Below are 16,245 nucleotides of genomic sequence, written 5' to 3' on the forward strand. Positions count from 1 at the left end.
AGTGAAGGCCGACGAAACGGCGCGACTCTGCCCCAAATGAAGGCTGAGCAACTATTAACCAAACACCGCGATAGGGACACAAAACCTGGAATAAAGTCTGCAGAAGCAATGGAACACACAAAACAGCCCCTGCACAATCGGGGCAAATTCTCTTATTACCGTCATTATGTGATTAGCATACTTTGAGATTTTTTATTTATTGTTTTTGGCTTCTGGATGCTCCCTCGGGGCAAACGGTCTCCAAACACACAAACACAGACACACGCCAGGTTTCTAATATGTAAAACCGAAACAGAGACACATGTAACCCGACCCAGACGGCTCTAAAAGTGTGCGCCTTTAATGAAGTGTAACTCGTCCAGTCCGCCTTAAAGCGCCGGGCATGTGCCGCTCAGGGCCTCCCCCTCTCCGCTCCACAACAAACTGCCCTCTCGCCCGTCTTAAGGTGGACCGGCGGAGATGAGCTTCGCGCACGGGTGGCACCTGCCGCACGCCCGCTGGGAGAGGGTTAATTCTCACACCAAGTGGAACCTCGGAGGAGAGCTGTCGGGTCTCGGCGCAAGGCTGCGTTAATTACCCCGGCGTCCCAGTCTGCTGGAGGAGGCCGCGCTGCCCGCCTCTGCGACCCGGGGCAGGAATTCTGCAGCGCTTATGTCAAGTTGCATCGTCACTTCGGGCGACCCTGAGCCAGGGTAAGAATCTTACTGTAATCCTGTGGAGCGGGGATTTAACTTCACATCTGCTGTGGGGATACGCTCTGTAATTAACAGCCGTGTTTGATATTTTAGCAAATATCCTGCGCATGAGTGCAAAATAATCAGAGGAGCAAAAACAAGCAGCACATAAACAAAAGACAACAACACAAAAACGTGTTCAGTGCCCATATTGACGCGCTTTTGCAACCGTAGGTGCAGCTGAAATTGAGGATGGAAGGGTGCCAAGGGAGCAGCCGGTGCAGTAATGGGAATAAGACGTCACATTGGAGTCTCGCTGGCTGTGAGCATGTCAATGAATCCAATGTATTCTACCCCCCCGGGATCAGGTCAAACTCAAGACTTTACCCGTGCCGGAGGGACGGAGCGCTGCTCGCGACGAGAGGAGGATCTGACGGTATCTGAGAACATTCTTCCCTCTTTTAGAGTCTTATGTTTGTATTTTAGAAGAGGTTTTTCTGGTACTTAAGACTGGTTATAAAATCTTTCTGCACAAATCGTGTACTTTATTGCAGTATATCTATTTACTTATATATGGTATATAATGTTATTGTGTTTGGACCACCATTAAACCTCTAAGCTTGTGCAGATGCACTTTATGTCACCTCCGAGAAAAGTTTCTCTCCCGTTCTGTGGGATATTTTGGGACTTCACGAATCTGTAGCCCATATTCATCGTTCAATAGTCAGATCAGACTCTTTCATGTTTATTCATGTTATATTTTTTAACACAAACCATCAGCAGATGTTAGAGTGAGAAAACTGGATTGCACCGAGGAATTAAGCCTTAAATGGATTTAAACACAAGATTAATTATCAGGGAATCTGTTGGTTGTGCTCTCTAAACTGCTAAACCTCATGCCCCTGCGTTCTGCCCTGCTCTTAGATGGATCAATTCTAAATATGAGAAAATTCCCCCTTCCCCTTTACTATCCTCTTTGCTCTTCCACAGGTCTTTGGAGCCCAACCTAACCTTCTGGAACCTGCCCCAAAATGGTTTCACCGCTGCTCTCCATCACCCTGATCTTGTGTCTTTCTTCACCTGGAAGTCTTCAGTCCCATTACAACTGGGACCGAGTGGCTTGGATCAGGGGCAGAAATGTCCATGAGGCGGACAGCAGTGAAGCGGCCGTTGCTTCAGAGGGCAGCGGACGGAGCACCGACAGGGCGTTCTGGAGTGGGATGATAATTCCAAAGAGGCTTCAACCAGACCTGAGTAAGCAGTCTGGATCAGCAACCACATCAAATACTAACATCGTTAATGAGTTATTCATTTGCTAGCTTAAGATATACTGCTTGACATTAGCATGAGCGTGCTCAAACACATTTTCTCGGTCAGGGCAACCTGAGCATGCGGCTCTTTAGCGCCGCCCTAGTGGCTCCCTGGAGCTTGTTCAAAAATATGAAAATGGAAAAAGTTGGTGTGAATATATTTTTTGTTTTAATATAATTTCTATAGGAGGAAAAGCATGACAAACATTCTTTAAGTTTTCCAACGCTGTTAAAATGTGTATAATAAATATTTAATTCCAACATCTCATTACAATGGAAGTTAAACTTAAAGCAGCATCGTCCAGCAGAGTGGTCACGTGGTGCCTCATTCTCTCCAGGATGCTGCAGGGAGATAAACATTTCATCATGAATGCTCATTATGTATTTGTAGCCTACTTATCATTATGATAGTAGGCTAACAGAGCTAACATAGCTAATGTACATAGCTAATGTAGACACTCACAGCATGTGCTGCCTCCATTATAAGGTTTATATGAGGCTTTTAATTTTTTGTGCCTCCAGACAGATTTTTTTTTGGTCCAATATGGCTCTTTCAACATGTTCTAGGTATTCCTGTAAGACATTTGCACACATAAAAACTTTATTTCCCCCCCTCTTGTCCTGTTTATAGGTGCTCTCAGAAGTACGGAAGGCCCTAAAGTAGCTGTCCAAAACAAAGTGTTCACCTCCATCACAAAGCAGAACCCGTCGAGGCCCGGGAGTGCCTGTGGCTTTGGTCTTAGTTCTTGCGATGTTCTTCCCAGCTTTAATGGCACCAATCTGGTCTGGGATGACATGAAGCGCACTTTAGCCTTTGCCTGGGAGCTACACGTTTTTGGATCGGCCAGTCTCTTCATACTGATGGCGGCCCTGGCAGCTGTGGGAATGGCTGGTTCTGGCGCTGTTCCTCACCCCGTCTCCCACACCCTGACCCTGTCGAACGGCCTCCTCTTCTTGACCGGTGCTCTACGTGGTGCCTTCCTCCTGCTGGATCCTTATGGTACCCGTCAGGTGCTCTCTCATGCTTCTGTGGTAGCTCTCCATAATCTTCCCCTGCAGCTCCTCCTGTGGGCCCAGCTTCTCCTCGCTCTGGTCACACTCAGAAACCTGAATTTAATAATCTTCTCACTAAAGCTGAAACGGCCATGGTTGGTCGGGGGACTGGCTTTATTTCACTGCACCCACTTACTTGCAGCGGACATATTCTCTGGAATTCTCTCCCCGACTGTCCCTCTGTTACTGCACACACTGTCCCTGTGCTGGGGGCTCCCACTCTGCATGGGGATCCTGCCAAAGTCTTTTTCTCATCTACATCCCATCCTCAGGTCCTCCCTGCCTCAGTGGGCTCCCTCACTGGGAATCGAAAAGTGTGCTAAAAGTGTGACAGCAGCCTGTGCCTTCCTGGGGGTCCTCTGCTGTGGTCTTCAGATGTATAGCCTCCTCTGGCTCTACGGGCTACTTGGGAACTGGAAACACTTTGGATGGGGCTGGTGGCTGAGTCAGTTTTGGGCCAGAATCCTTGAGCTGTCCTGGGGTTTTTCTTTGCTCGTGCTTGGATCCTGGATCTTCTGGATGCCGTCTAAGAGGGGCGAGAAGGGCAAGAGCAAATATGGGGCAGAGAAGAAAAGTTTATGGGGTCAGATTTTAGCAAAGATAAAGAAAGGGCCTCTGAAGAAATCAGAGCAGACCCTGGAGGACCTGATGCCGAGCAACTGGGCCAAGTATAACCTGTCAAAGACTGGATTCAGAAGCAACATACTTTGTCCCTACGATCATCAACCAACTTATAAACCCAACCCTGTCAGCAACAGCAGCTCTGAAGCCCAGAGCGCACGCCAGTGGCAGAACGCAAACAACCGCGAATGTGTTCTTTCGCTTGTAGAATTCGACATGCGTCCGCCATCTCCCATCAACCTCAGACGCAGCATCGACGACGCGCTTTACCACGGACAGCTCGTAGCAGGGAGTCTGTTCTCCTCCCCGGCTTCCTCTTGGACCACCCCTGTGAGTGGAGATCCAGTTGGCGGAGGATACCCTTCGAGCTACCCAGGGTATGGATGGACGCTGGACGCAGAGCCATTTCCTGCGGGTCACTTTCAGGTTAACAGACAGCTGCACACCTCCTGTGCCGCCCCTGATTATACCGGCGCTCATCGGTTCCAGTCCCTGTCACATCCAGGAGTGATGTACCTGCAAGAGTGGTTTGATGATGACGTCACAGACCTTTAAATTTCCACTCGCGCTGTCCAGGCTTTGTGAAACACGCCATGTGTAGGACACTGGTGAAGCCTGTTGAAACTGTTTTCATGGTTGTCTTACTTCTGTCTTTATAGTCTTCAATTTTTATGTAATTTACTCACAAAGCTCGAATGTCTTCTGTCTCCCATTTGCATATATTTAGTGTGACTTTGACACTTCTGTGTGCAGCTGATTCACTGGTCATCTGTGATATGTAGCTGTTTACTTTGCACAGACATGATTGGTTGTTTGCATTGTGCTGTTTGTCAATAAAAGCAATGTGAACTCACCTGTACAAATGAAAAGTGTGTACTGAAACATCTGAATATGCAGGTTCCTGCATACAGCACATTTTTGCAGCAATTACAACCCATAATCCTCTGGCAGTTCAAACACGTTTTAAATCCCAAACTACATGTTATCATATTAAACAGGAAGATGCAATTTATTGACTGGACTGACAACACAATTTTCTCGCGATAGATCATTAAAACGTTTGTCTTTAAAAAAAAAAAAAACATCTTTCTACTTCTGACAGCAAACGTCATCACGTTTGGTTGGCAAACAGGTGCTGTAACCAAACTGGTTCCTGATTGAATCATCAATTAAGCCACATTTAGAGCTTTAAGAACGGCGAGGAGCGCTGGCGGATTTCTCTGCGTCAACAACTGAACGGAAAACTCAGACTTGCCGTGATGGTCGTAACGATGCTTTGGCAAAAACCTGCGATTTATCTCGTGTTGGCGGTTGTAACGACCTTGCAGGTCGATCGTGGAAAGGTTTCAGGCTCCGAAGCTGCTGTGCGGAGTCGGGCGGCAGCCGGAAGTGGCCGGTTGGGCAGTGTGAAAGGAGAACCCGGGACCAGGACTCGGCATGGGTCCCTGAGGTTCAGACGAGACGGACACGGTGTTCAGACACTTTCTCGTGGTAAGATGTCGACAGTCGTCTGACTGGGAGGGAGAAGGCCTCCGAGGTGTTGCGTAATCTCACTGTTCAATGCGTCCTTTGCTCCATGCTGTGCAACGGTTGCTTCATTAATCTGATATAATAGAAATGGATCCATGTGGTTGAATCTGCTGCATTTTGTAATTGGAATTATTAAATTAAATCTTTGTTTTCAGGGGGCACAAAAATGGTCTGCTTTTACGTTTTTTGCTACATTCTATTAGAGCATTTTCTGATTAGGTGCTATGTAGTGTAAAACACTTTTGTTTTTGCCATTTATATTGTCAAAGTACTTATTTTAAATGTAAGTGAATGGTTGTTTTGATCATTAATAAAACATCATACCGCTATCATGTCTATGTCCTTGTAGTGCTGTGCAATGAAAATGTAAATATTGCTGTATTTTATGTGCAGTGCTGAATGCAAAACTGAAGCGCCTGGATCCATCGGTGCAGTGCAGCGACACTGCCATGACCCTAAAGGTCAAAGGGCGCAGGACGCCTCACTTCCTGGTGGATAGTGGTGGGTTTCATAAAAATAAATCCCAATCCTCATGTTTGTCCCGGTAAACATTTGTTTTCTCTTGTCAAATAGGGGAGGGGCCCCTAATTCCCTTTTCCCAGATGCCCTCCAGCTGTGGCTTCTCTGTTAAGAGATCACGCAGAGACGTGACCTTAATGGCACCTTATCAGGGCTGTCACGTCGCCCAGCAGGTGAGGATGATTTGGGGTTCACTTATCATCTAAAATAAACTGAACATGACTGCTCTCTCCACAATGCTGCAGGCTGGCAGTTATGCATTGCCATTACATTTATCTGGGATACCGATGATGATGTCATGCCCAACAGTTTCACCACTGCCCTCCGTGACCTGCTACAAATCCAGAATGGTGTTGAAGATCAGTGGCGTGGCAGCCAATGAAGTCCGAGTGAAAGGTCAGGGATCATTGCAATGAATCTGGAAGTTAATTTAACTGTTGGGGCTTTAAGTGGCATTCCAATCGTTGCAGTGTCTGGCACATGGATGCCCCTTTCATCCGTCTGTAGGAGTTGTGGAATTACTACTGAGACGGTTTCTGGAGAAATGACGCTCGTTGCGCCCTACAACAGAGGTCCGTGTGTGACGACTGAGGTGGGCGGCCTTCCTGTATTTGAGCTGACGATAAAGTGGCATCGTGACGTTTGCTTGATTCGTTTCTTTTGTTTGTAGAATGAAGAATACTTGTTGTATCTCCGAATGGGAGATATTGAGCTTTGGGTCAAATGCCCTTCTACCGTGACGTCACCACCTTCCAGAGATGCAGGCCAAGTCGCCCAGTATCCGCAGGCCCCTGGGCTTCCTCACTGGCCAGTAATACCTGGAGCTGCAGGTACAACACACTCCCCCCTTCCTACCACAGTGGAACCTTCACAAAAGCTGCAGCTGCTCTCGGACCTTGACAACACCGAAGGAAAACCTTTCTCCAAATTTCCATACATGCCACCACAGTTGCCTCAGCTCCCCCAATACCCAGGGCAGTATAGTGCTGATGCCGCTTCTGCCCTTCTGGCCCAGCTCTACATGATGCAGCAGTTGCCGCAATATTCCTACCAGTTGCCCGTTTTACCACAATTTCCAATGGTACCAGGACTTTTCCACCCAACAGCCCCTCCACCCCCCACCACTGCCACCCTTGCCCCCACTGTCAAGCATGATGGAATACCCCAACATCCCCAGCAGCTGCAGCAGTTTCCAGTATTTCCTCACCAGTATTCATTTATGCCATTTGGAGGACCACTGCCCCCAGGTCAAGCTCGGTCTTCTCACATGCTGGGACCACACCATCCTCAGATGTTCCAGCTTCCTGCGTTGCCAAATCCAAAGTATCTCCCACAGCAAAGTAGTGAAACTGTAGCACTTCCTGCTGCTACCACTCCCACAAGTGCGCCACTTGCCAGCAAGCATGACCCTCAGTTGCCACCTTTTAACCCATACCTTTACATGCCCCATTACATGCCTCAACAGGCTTTTGTCCCAAAGTTTCCTGCAAAGCCCGGTCCACCTGAGCAACATGGGCAACAGTCTGACTACCATCCCCCCTTTCAGTATTATCCTTTTGGTTACCAACAGAGTCCAAAATTAATTGCAAGAGGTGGCTGACTGGTGGAACTCATGCCAGATATTTAATGTTTTGGCTTCAACCTATCTCAGATTTAGATGCATGGACTAAAGTAGCGTTTACTGAATTCACTGTGTTCAATAAATGGATGTTGCATAAAAACCAAGTTTGTCTTTTTGGAATTATATATTATTATATGTGAGTGCAGCTAGCAGTTTTGAACATTTGTGGTTTGATCCATCTACTTGGAGCATTGAATGAGCAGCTGCTTATAGTGAGATATTTGCCTCAAAGAACAGAATGATCTTGTCGTGCAGACAAAATATAGCAACGCTGTCTCCCTGGCTTCTTCTTGTTTATGGTTCAAATTTGCATCCAACATTTCCAGGAAGAACTTGTAAATCTTGCTGGGAGGCTGAAGCCAGCAGCTGATGGTGACACCACTTAGACTCATAAATCGATCATCCTTCTCTCAGTCGATCGCCTGATCTGGGCTCGTGCCGCTCAATGTTTAGAAACTCAGCTGCTGTGACGTCGAACACGCTATTTGACGTCACCGTGGGAGTGTTCCGCCGTCGGTAGAAATGAATGGCCATCACAATCCTCTCAGCGCCCATGTAAGTTGATGCCAATAAAAGACACCTTTTTCGCGAGCTGCTCCTCAAAGGGAATGCGTCCATTTACCTCTGTTTTCTATATGAAAGTGAAAGTTCAGTCGGGATGTACCGGTATATGGCGGTGCTGCCCGGGGAGGTGCCCGATTTGCCCCAAGCTAACCGTAGCTGAGGCTATTTTTTTTAAGCTACAGGCTAGCCAGCATGCTAACTGACAAGCCGAGTGGGTAGGAGGCGAGCAAATGCCTGTTTTGCCACCCAGCTTAGTCTGGCTGAGCGACTGTAAGTATATTTACACGTAGGTAATTATGGAAAGAGAAATTACTCTGGTTCTGTAGCGACGGTAGTTATAAACGGCTCTTTAGAGCTCACATCCGGGACCGGATGCGTTGTTACTTACATGGAATATGTTTTTTCGCCTGCTTTCATGAACCAGTTTATATTAGCAGTGTGAAGCTACATGCTAAAAATGTTAAGGCTAGGGCGACATTAAAGACCCGAAAGTGTAATTAAAATCCGGTAGGAGAAATATGACGGATGGCTGCTTGATACAGCCGTCGTTAATGCATTTAAATACGGCAGTTTAAATAAACCCACCGTCTTTAAACTTTTTAAGGAGCTGCCAGATTTGATTTCTGGTGCTCTGATATGGGATTAATGCTTTATAAATACGTTTATTTGCGCAGATTTGTTATTCAATGAATCAGATACTGTAATATAACGCGGTCTTGGCGATTACTGACCATACTTGACGTCCACAAAGGTTCACTTGTTTTACCAACGAAGTGTACAATTTACATTTCGCATTGCGATTTACAGCAAACTCATTCGCTTTTTCCCCCTGGAAATCTGGGTGGGGGTAAATTCTGACTCATCTCTGACTTTTCTGTATGCACATTTTAGACTTAACACTCAAAATGTGGTATCGCCGGCTTTGCGTTCTAATGGCTGCAGGTGCACTCGGGTACCCGTGAATGGAAACACTCTGCGTTCTCTTCTTACTCTGATCATAATCACCTCTGGCGGAACTTTTCACCTCCGCAGGTTAACATTCGGCACCATCACAGACATGACCTTTCACCGAGCCTAGGCTTATCGCCCCGCTGAACGCCTCGCCGGTGTGCGCCGCTGAATAGAATCAACACCCTCCGTCTCTGCCCGTTAGCTTGTAATAGCACGCGTAAATGAGGGGACTATTTATCCCGTTTTCTATAGAACTCTTGCTCTCGCGACCTTGGAAAAACGTTCAGCCATTTACAGTCAACTGGTTTTACGGTCGAGGGCCTACGACCCTTGGCTTGGAAGCTGCTTATTTTATCCCCTTATCTCCAGCTAACGTTAACCCGCAGGTCTCAGGTTATTTGCACACCATGTCCACAAGCCTGGATGTAATGCTATATGACGTGCGTGTGGTCACCTTATAAACGATTCGGTGTGGTGGTAATAACCCTTTATTACCACCACACGACGTTTATTACCACCAAATGCACCTGCACAGTGGCGTGCGTGCACGTTTCCGTGGTGAAGTCATAAACGGAAGTGCTGCTTCCGGGTGAGCTCATCACACCACGCACATCTGCATTAGTCACACCTTGTATTGTTTTCGCCCGCCTGGGAGGTTTTGGTCTGCGAAAGGAGGAAACCGCATCCTCCACGCGTCCCCTACAGACTATTTGGCCCTGTAATTATCCTGCATTTAATTATGCTGAATGGCCTTTGAGGCATGCACTGTAAAATTAAAAGCCATGTCCCGCTAATCATTTTGACACCAGTGTGATTAAACCACACGGAGGAGCACACATTCACACACTTGTTGCTTCGTTGTGCATTTCAGAAAAGGGAAATGTATAAATCAGGCTATGGGATATGATTAAACTATGTGTTGAGTGCTGAGTTGCTATGTTACAGCCAAGCTAGGGTTTATTTTGGGCTATTTGGAGGAAGAATAGTTCAGCAAGCACAATGCCACAGCTGTAATCTTTAGACTTTCTGTTGCACAGTGTACTTGTTCAAGCCACCTACCAACCCTGTCTTGGCTTTCCTTTTATAAGAACACAGTCCTGACGTCTTTCTCTTGTTTTTGTTTTCCGTTACAGCATGTGATCTTTCTAAACAGGCACACATGGCTGTATGAGGTTTGACAGCTACAATCCTTTTTTCCAATTCCTAAAATCAGATTGGATTAAACCATTCCCCCAGATCACCCGTGGACAACCAGATCTGAAGGTATGTTTTTGGGAACGTTGTATGGAGATTTTTTCAACCAAGGTTTTGAGAGTACTGCAGAATAATGGCTGAAACTAGATTTTCCAGGTATGTTCTTCATGCAAAATGACTCAAATTGCTTAGGAAAAGGATCAAGAAACTCACATTCCCACATCAAAACAGAACCTGAATCTTTTGCAGTCATTTTTGCAGAAACCTGTTAATAAGAGCTGTAGAGGTAAAATATTGTTGGACATTAACGTGACTCTGTAAACGCGGGACAGTGCAAACAAACCCAGTATGACAGGCAAGTGTTGGGTGACCCATTTCAGAGGAACCCTTTGTCCTTAGCCTGGAGGAGATGCGCGTCAGAGTATGAAGGATATAGTTGACTTTAAAGAATGTTTGTAGTTCAAGATTAATACTTTAAAAGGATGCCATGTGACTGTTAAAGCTAGCTAATGGAAGAGCTTGCAGTTTAAACAACCCAATATAGATATACTTCTAATATTAGTTGATAATTCAGTAATTTTGGTCCTTTTATGGGGCAAATTATCTAAATATACCTGTTTTTGAATGTTGCAGTGTGGTGAGTAATTTAACAATCAATCAGTCTTTATTTCTATAGCGTCTGTTACAATCAAACAATAAAGACCAAATCAGTATTCAAAGTTGATGCATAGTAGGATTCAATTTCCATCATATGCAAAAATTCTCCCCAATACTAAAAGCAGAAGGGAGCTCGTTTATTCAGGCCAGATCTTTTGCAGTGGCATATCTGATATATATAATATATACATCCACAATAGCCACTTAAATGTGCTTTTGGCTGATGGGGGCAGTTTATTTTGTTTTATTTTATGTTTTTTTTTTGCATCATTTAGCCACGTCAGAGCTGTGAGTCAGTAGAGAAGCTGGACGGATGGTAAGCGCTTTGTTCATTTTCACTCAATGGTAACAAAGGTTAAATCACAAACTGATCCCAGCAGAAATGCAGAATTAAGCTTACATTACTTCATAAAGAGACCTGCCACAGCTCGGCGAACACCTATAGTTGTAAATTTCATCCCGCGTGCCGCCCATTTGATATAGCATTTATAATTTTGCGCTCTTTTGTATCCCATCGACATCAGTTTTGATTCTAAATTTACCATTATCAACACTTCCTGAAATGTGATTTCAGTTTTATAGACATTTTAGTCGGGAAAAAAAGTTGTCAGATTGTCTCAACAAACACACATTTCAGGAATTGTTGTTAGATTTGCTTTAGTTTTATAGAATTTCAGTTTTTTCATTATTGAGTTGAATCAGACGTGACACCTTTTCTCCACTTACTTTTTAAGCAGCGTAACTTCTGTAAAGTGAAAAGTGCTCACGTCTGTGTCAACTTAGGTTATGTTGCTGCTGCTTGTTATGTTCATCTGTCACTGCTGCATGTCATAATTTATTTTATTTTCCTTTTGTGGTAGACAAGCATGACTTTGAGCCAAGCCACAGATGCATGTCCACACAAAGGGCACTGAGCACCGACCTCCGCTTCCTGGCTTTCATCCAGTTACTCGGTGGGAGGGTGTCGGTGGGGCCTAAGTAGTCCCCTGGGCCCCCGTAGTAGAGCCTCACTGTGAAACTGGAGGTCTCTCATGGATCAGGGTAGTAGTGAGCTGAGCCCAGAGGAGCCAGATGCAGGAGGCCGAACGGAGCCAGAGGTCAGCAGGAGGGCGTCGGAGACAGAGCATGGCTTGTCCAAAATCACCCATAATGCCCTGGAGAACATGGGAGCGTTGGGTCATGGCCTGAAACACTTCTTCCAGCCACAGCGCCGACGCTCCTCGGTTTCCCCACATGACTCTGTCTCATCTTGTTCAGGCGCCCCTCCCTCCGAACCCACTGACACTGGGTCCGAAGTAGGGGATGCTCCTGCCTCCTCGGCGCTCCCTTCGGATTCTGACAACCTTTCAGCTTCCGCCCCTCCTGCCACTTTGAGCCGTGTCCTGCAGCAGATCCGAGGTGCTCCACCAATGATGAAGCGAGGCACCAGTCTGCAGAGTCGGCGCAGCAAGGTAGGGGCTCCTGGGGATCCTCCCCAGAAGGGTAGCCCTCAGATCCACCGTCGCAGCACCCATGAGGCCCTGCTGCAATCTGGGCGTCCACGATCCTCCTCGACTACCGATACCCCCAGCAGCCCAGCGCTCGCTGACATGCTGCTAACCAGTGGTTACCACTCAGCCGAGGACCCCGATAAGGTGAGTGAATCAGTCCCATCGGGTGGTCCAAATGAGAACACAAATACTGCACGTTTTGAGATATTCTTTACGCTGTATGAAAACACTACACTGTCCATAAAGGTGAGAGCGTACGTGGACCATTAATTACCTAAAATAAACCCTGTTAAGGCTCTTGCAGATTGGACGTATTGGCACAGTCACTCCACCCAAAAGCGTCTGATTTATTTTATTAAAATTGTTAATAGAAGTATTGCGTTTAAGCTTACAAAGCACGCAAACTTTACTATTAAAAAGACATTCAGTGCAGACACTGCTGGCGGTGAGGAATGTCAAATGAGTGATTTCTAAAAACATACAGTAAATGCTTTAGATGAGCCTGGATGAACCAGTGAATGAGGAGCTGGGCTGTCAGTGGTGGACGGTCAGAGATTGCCTTTGAGTGTTTGGCCGCTATGAGCTTTAAGCCTTTCTAAATTTAGCATTTGCTGTCTTTGAGAGTATGTCAAGCCAGGGAGGCTTGCTGGCTTGATTGTTCTTTCCTTTTTAAATGGAGCATTAGACTGTTTGCGAGTGTTTGTCTCTCTTTTGTCTATGCAAAGTGAATTTAATTTCCATTATCAAGAGATATAAACAAAGCAGACATTTTGTGCCACCTTCTCTAGTCAGTGCCGCAGAGCTTGTTCCAGTCAAACCTGTCCTCCGAGGTGCTGTCCATTCCTGTTCTCACCTGACCTGAACGGATATGTTCTGTCCAACCTGAAGTCAAAACCCAGGTTTCAAAACAAATCAGAGTTCTGCTAATGTGTTTATAGCTCAGGAGCCACTACTGTTGGACCCGAGTGTGTAGAGAGACATGGCCCCGGTATGAGCTGGGTCCAAGACTCCTCTAGTCCAAGCTGTAGGACTGACATGAAAGAGATGAAAGTTAAATCTGGTTTCTCATGGATAATATCCAGATATAGAAGAATCAGGCAGATTTCTTTTTCTATATTTCCTTAAAATAGGCTGCCTTGTGTTGACAGTAAATATGAAAGTACGTCTGCTGCTCTGGGGAGGGGGGGTGTATCTTGTTTTTACCGCCTAGCGTGATATTTTGAATGAAACGGTCACATCTGTCGTCTTCTGTTTATTTCTTTAAAACAGCAGGATCGGTACGATGGATCAGGCCCAGCCGTGTCGCCCAACGCCCTCCCCTACGGCGTAGACTGTTATGATGTCGTGGACAACACCCCAGATCCCCAGCGAACCAAACAGGCCATCGCCCAGCTGCAACAGAAGATCCTAAAACTCACAGAACAAATCAAAATTGAACAAACCGCCCGGGACGACAACGTGGCAGAGTACCTGAAACTAGCCAACAATGCCGATAAGCAGCAGAGCGCACGCATCAAACAGGTGTTTGAGAAGAAGAATCAAAAGTCTGCTCAGACAATTCAGCAGCTGCAGAGGAAGCTGGAACATTACCACCGGAAGCTGCGAGAGGTGGAACACAACGGCATTCCTCGCCAACCCAAAGACGTTTTCCGGGACATGCACCAGGGACTGAAGGATGTCGGAGCCAAGGTTTGTGCCGCCTTGATGCCCACAGGCTCGTTTTGCTGCCAACAATAGAGCTGTAACTGTCATGGTTGGCACCGGGCTTGGCCAACAGCTGCATTCACCCTGTCTTGTTTATTCTAGGTGACGGGGGGTCTCTCCAGTTTCTCTCAAGCGACTCACTCCGCCGCCGGAGCCGTCGTGTCCAAACCGAGAGAAATCGCCTCCCTCATCCGCAACAAGTTTGGCAGTGCCGATAATATCACAGCATTCAAGGACTCCTTGGATGAAGCCCAAGGAGATGATGGCATCGGTGCTGGGGGGACGCGGGTGCTTGGGGCGGGACACTTGCAGTCCAGCCCAAAATACGGCAGCGAGGACGACTGCTCCAGTGCTACATCTGGCTCTGCAGGTGCCAACAGCATGACTGGAGCCCCGGGGGGGCCCCCCAGCTCCAGGGGAAACACTCTAGAACTCGCCCAGTCATCAGGATTTGATGCTGTACTGCACGAGATCCAAGAGCTTCGGGAAAACCAAGGTCGGCTAGAGGAGTCCTTTGAAAACTTAAAAAGTCATTATCAGCGAGATTACACAATGATCATGGAGGCCCTGCAAGAGGAGCGTTACAGGTGTGATGGCCTGCACACCGTAGTTTGGCTGGTCCGTGTCTGATGGGAATTTCCGATTGTAATAGACTGTCACTCTCTGTTATAGGTGCGAACGTTTAGAAGAGCAGCTCAATGACTTGACAGAACTCCACCAGAATGAAATTCTCAACTTAAAGCAGGAACTGGCCAGCATGGAGGAGAAAATCGCTTACCAGTCATACGAAAGGGCGCGAGACATTCAGGTACGCTTCCCCGACACTAGATGACGTATTAATTAGTGCTGTGAATTTTTTCTCTCTTTATCGGTTGCTTCTGCTGCCACTAACAGATAAATTGCCTATTTGTGCGTGTGTGATGTTAACTTAACTTGGCCATACTGCCCAAAATGCTTTACCAGATGTTCAGTGTCATTCTTCGCTGCAATTGGGTTAAAAATTTTAATCAGATTAATCAGGATGATGCACTAAAACGCATTAACGTGTTCATTTTGTCTTCAGCGTATTTCACATCCACTTCTGTCCTTGACCTGCAGGAGGCGCTGGAGGCGTGTCAGACCAGAATCTCCAAGATGGAGCTGCAGCAGCAGCAACAGCAGGTGGTGCAGCTGGAGGGTCTGGAGAACGCCACCGCCAGGACTCTCCTCGGAAAACTGATCAACGTGCTCCTGGCTGTCATGGCCGTCCTCTTGGTGTTTGTGTCTACAGTGGCCAACTGCGTCGTCCCCCTGATGAAAACACGCAGCCGCACACTCTCCACGCTGCTCCTCGTCATCCTCCTCGCCTTCCTCTGGAGGCACTGGGATGCCATGTCAGATTACTTGCATCACTTTCTCCTGCACCCCAGATGACCGGCTGATCTAGAAAATGAAGAACCAGAGCTATTTGAATATCAATATTCCTACCTTTTCCTTCCTCTTTTGCGGCTTTTGAAGACTCTGGGGGAGTTCGCAACAGAGGATCGTCACTTTATCACTTTGTAAAATGTCTTTTATGAGTAAACGAGCGAGGAGCGGGTGAAGGCAGTGGCTTGGTATCAATTTATCCTTTGTGCTTCGGTGGCACAGGCACATGCTGTAAAACAATGAAACGGTCACAGTTGAAGGAGCAGAGAGAACTGCACATTTTTCTCTCTTTAAAAGTGAATTTGTTTACATGTGGAAAACCTTACATTGGTTCCTCAGAAAATACTGTAATTGAGATTTTTCTTACTTTGGAGCTGTTTCAAGTGGTATTGTTAGAAAGACATGGCTGTTTTTAACACAACGGTGGCTTTTATTTCTTTTAATTGTCGTGGTCTGACGAGTGTTTTGATGATTTTGATTGTACGGTTTCTCCTTTGTTGTCTGGTTTTAGTCTGCTCTTTCTTTTGCTCTTCTTGAATTTCAGCTTGTGTGATCAACTGTTCCTGCTCACGGCGCTCTGGAACCTGCCGCGCTTGCACATCATCTACATCGACCTGGAAACAGACTCATCGCTGGATCTAACAATCCTGGATTCTTGGCCAGTTTGTTCTGGAGATGTAAATTCAACAACACTGGTTCTGCCACAAACAGGATGTAATGAACTTAAACTTTGGAGTTTGGAGCTTCCCTTAATTACTGGATACTATCCTGGTGGCTGTTCATGACAGAAGAAGAATCTCTGAACTCAAATATACTTGAAGAGCGATCAAAATGCTCACAGACTCAGTGCTTCCGTACTGTTTCTATTAGTAAAAAAATGGTAATTTTTGGGTTTTTTTATTTTTTAAAAACAAATAAATTACTGTTTTAAAGATGAGAGTTGAGGTGGT

The 16,245-nt window shown here is 46.4% G+C and overlaps 3 protein-coding genes across 9 annotated transcripts; all 3 read left to right on the plus strand.

Moving 5' to 3' along the window:
• Positions 1 to 37: 37 nt before the first annotated feature.
• Positions 38 to 4,517, plus strand: LOC105417823 (proline-rich transmembrane protein 3-like). Its single transcript, XM_011613850.2, has 5 exons — positions 38 to 692; positions 909 to 952; positions 1,043 to 1,110; positions 1,665 to 1,928; positions 2,616 to 4,517. Exons 4-5 carry the CDS (start codon positions 1,706 to 1,708, stop codon positions 4,211 to 4,213), a joined length of 1,821 nt encoding a protein of 606 aa, XP_011612152.2. The 5' UTR covers positions 38 to 692; positions 909 to 952; positions 1,043 to 1,110; positions 1,665 to 1,705; the 3' UTR covers positions 4,214 to 4,517.
• A 320-nt stretch (positions 4,518 to 4,837) lies between these two features.
• On the plus strand, positions 4,838 to 7,432 carry LOC101069549 (uncharacterized). The gene is made up of 6 exons (XM_011613851.2): positions 4,838 to 5,149; positions 5,582 to 5,689; positions 5,762 to 5,880; positions 5,953 to 6,103; positions 6,178 to 6,299; positions 6,378 to 7,432. Exons 1-6 carry the CDS (start codon positions 4,918 to 4,920, stop codon positions 7,305 to 7,307), a joined length of 1,662 nt encoding a protein of 553 aa, XP_011612153.1. The 5' UTR covers positions 4,838 to 4,917; the 3' UTR covers positions 7,308 to 7,432.
• A 372-nt stretch (positions 7,433 to 7,804) lies between these two features.
• tmcc1b (transmembrane and coiled-coil domain family 1b) lies at positions 7,805 to 16,234 on the plus strand. Of its 7 annotated transcripts, none has more exons than XM_011613852.2 (8): positions 7,805 to 7,883; positions 9,977 to 10,193; positions 10,970 to 11,010; positions 11,555 to 12,328; positions 13,454 to 13,873; positions 13,991 to 14,475; positions 14,561 to 14,696; positions 14,987 to 16,234. In XM_011613852.2, the coding sequence occupies exons 4-8, from the start codon at positions 11,726 to 11,728 to the stop codon at positions 15,299 to 15,301; spliced, it is 1,959 nt and encodes a 652-aa protein (XP_011612154.1). In that variant the 5' UTR covers positions 7,805 to 7,883; positions 9,977 to 10,193; positions 10,970 to 11,010; positions 11,555 to 11,725; the 3' UTR covers positions 15,302 to 16,234. The 7 variants fall into 7 exon arrangements, with proteins under 7 accessions (XP_011612154.1, XP_029682392.1, XP_029682390.1 ...); XM_029826532.1 differs by having other exon boundaries at positions 11,952 to 12,328; XM_029826530.1 differs by having other exon boundaries at positions 9,977 to 10,106.
• The last annotated feature ends 11 nt before the right edge of the window (positions 16,235 to 16,245 follow it).

This window comes from Takifugu rubripes, chromosome 19 (assembly GCF_901000725.2).
Source record: "Takifugu rubripes chromosome 19, fTakRub1.2, whole genome shotgun sequence".
Lineage (NCBI taxonomy): Eukaryota > Metazoa > Chordata > Actinopteri > Tetraodontiformes > Tetraodontidae > Takifugu > Takifugu rubripes.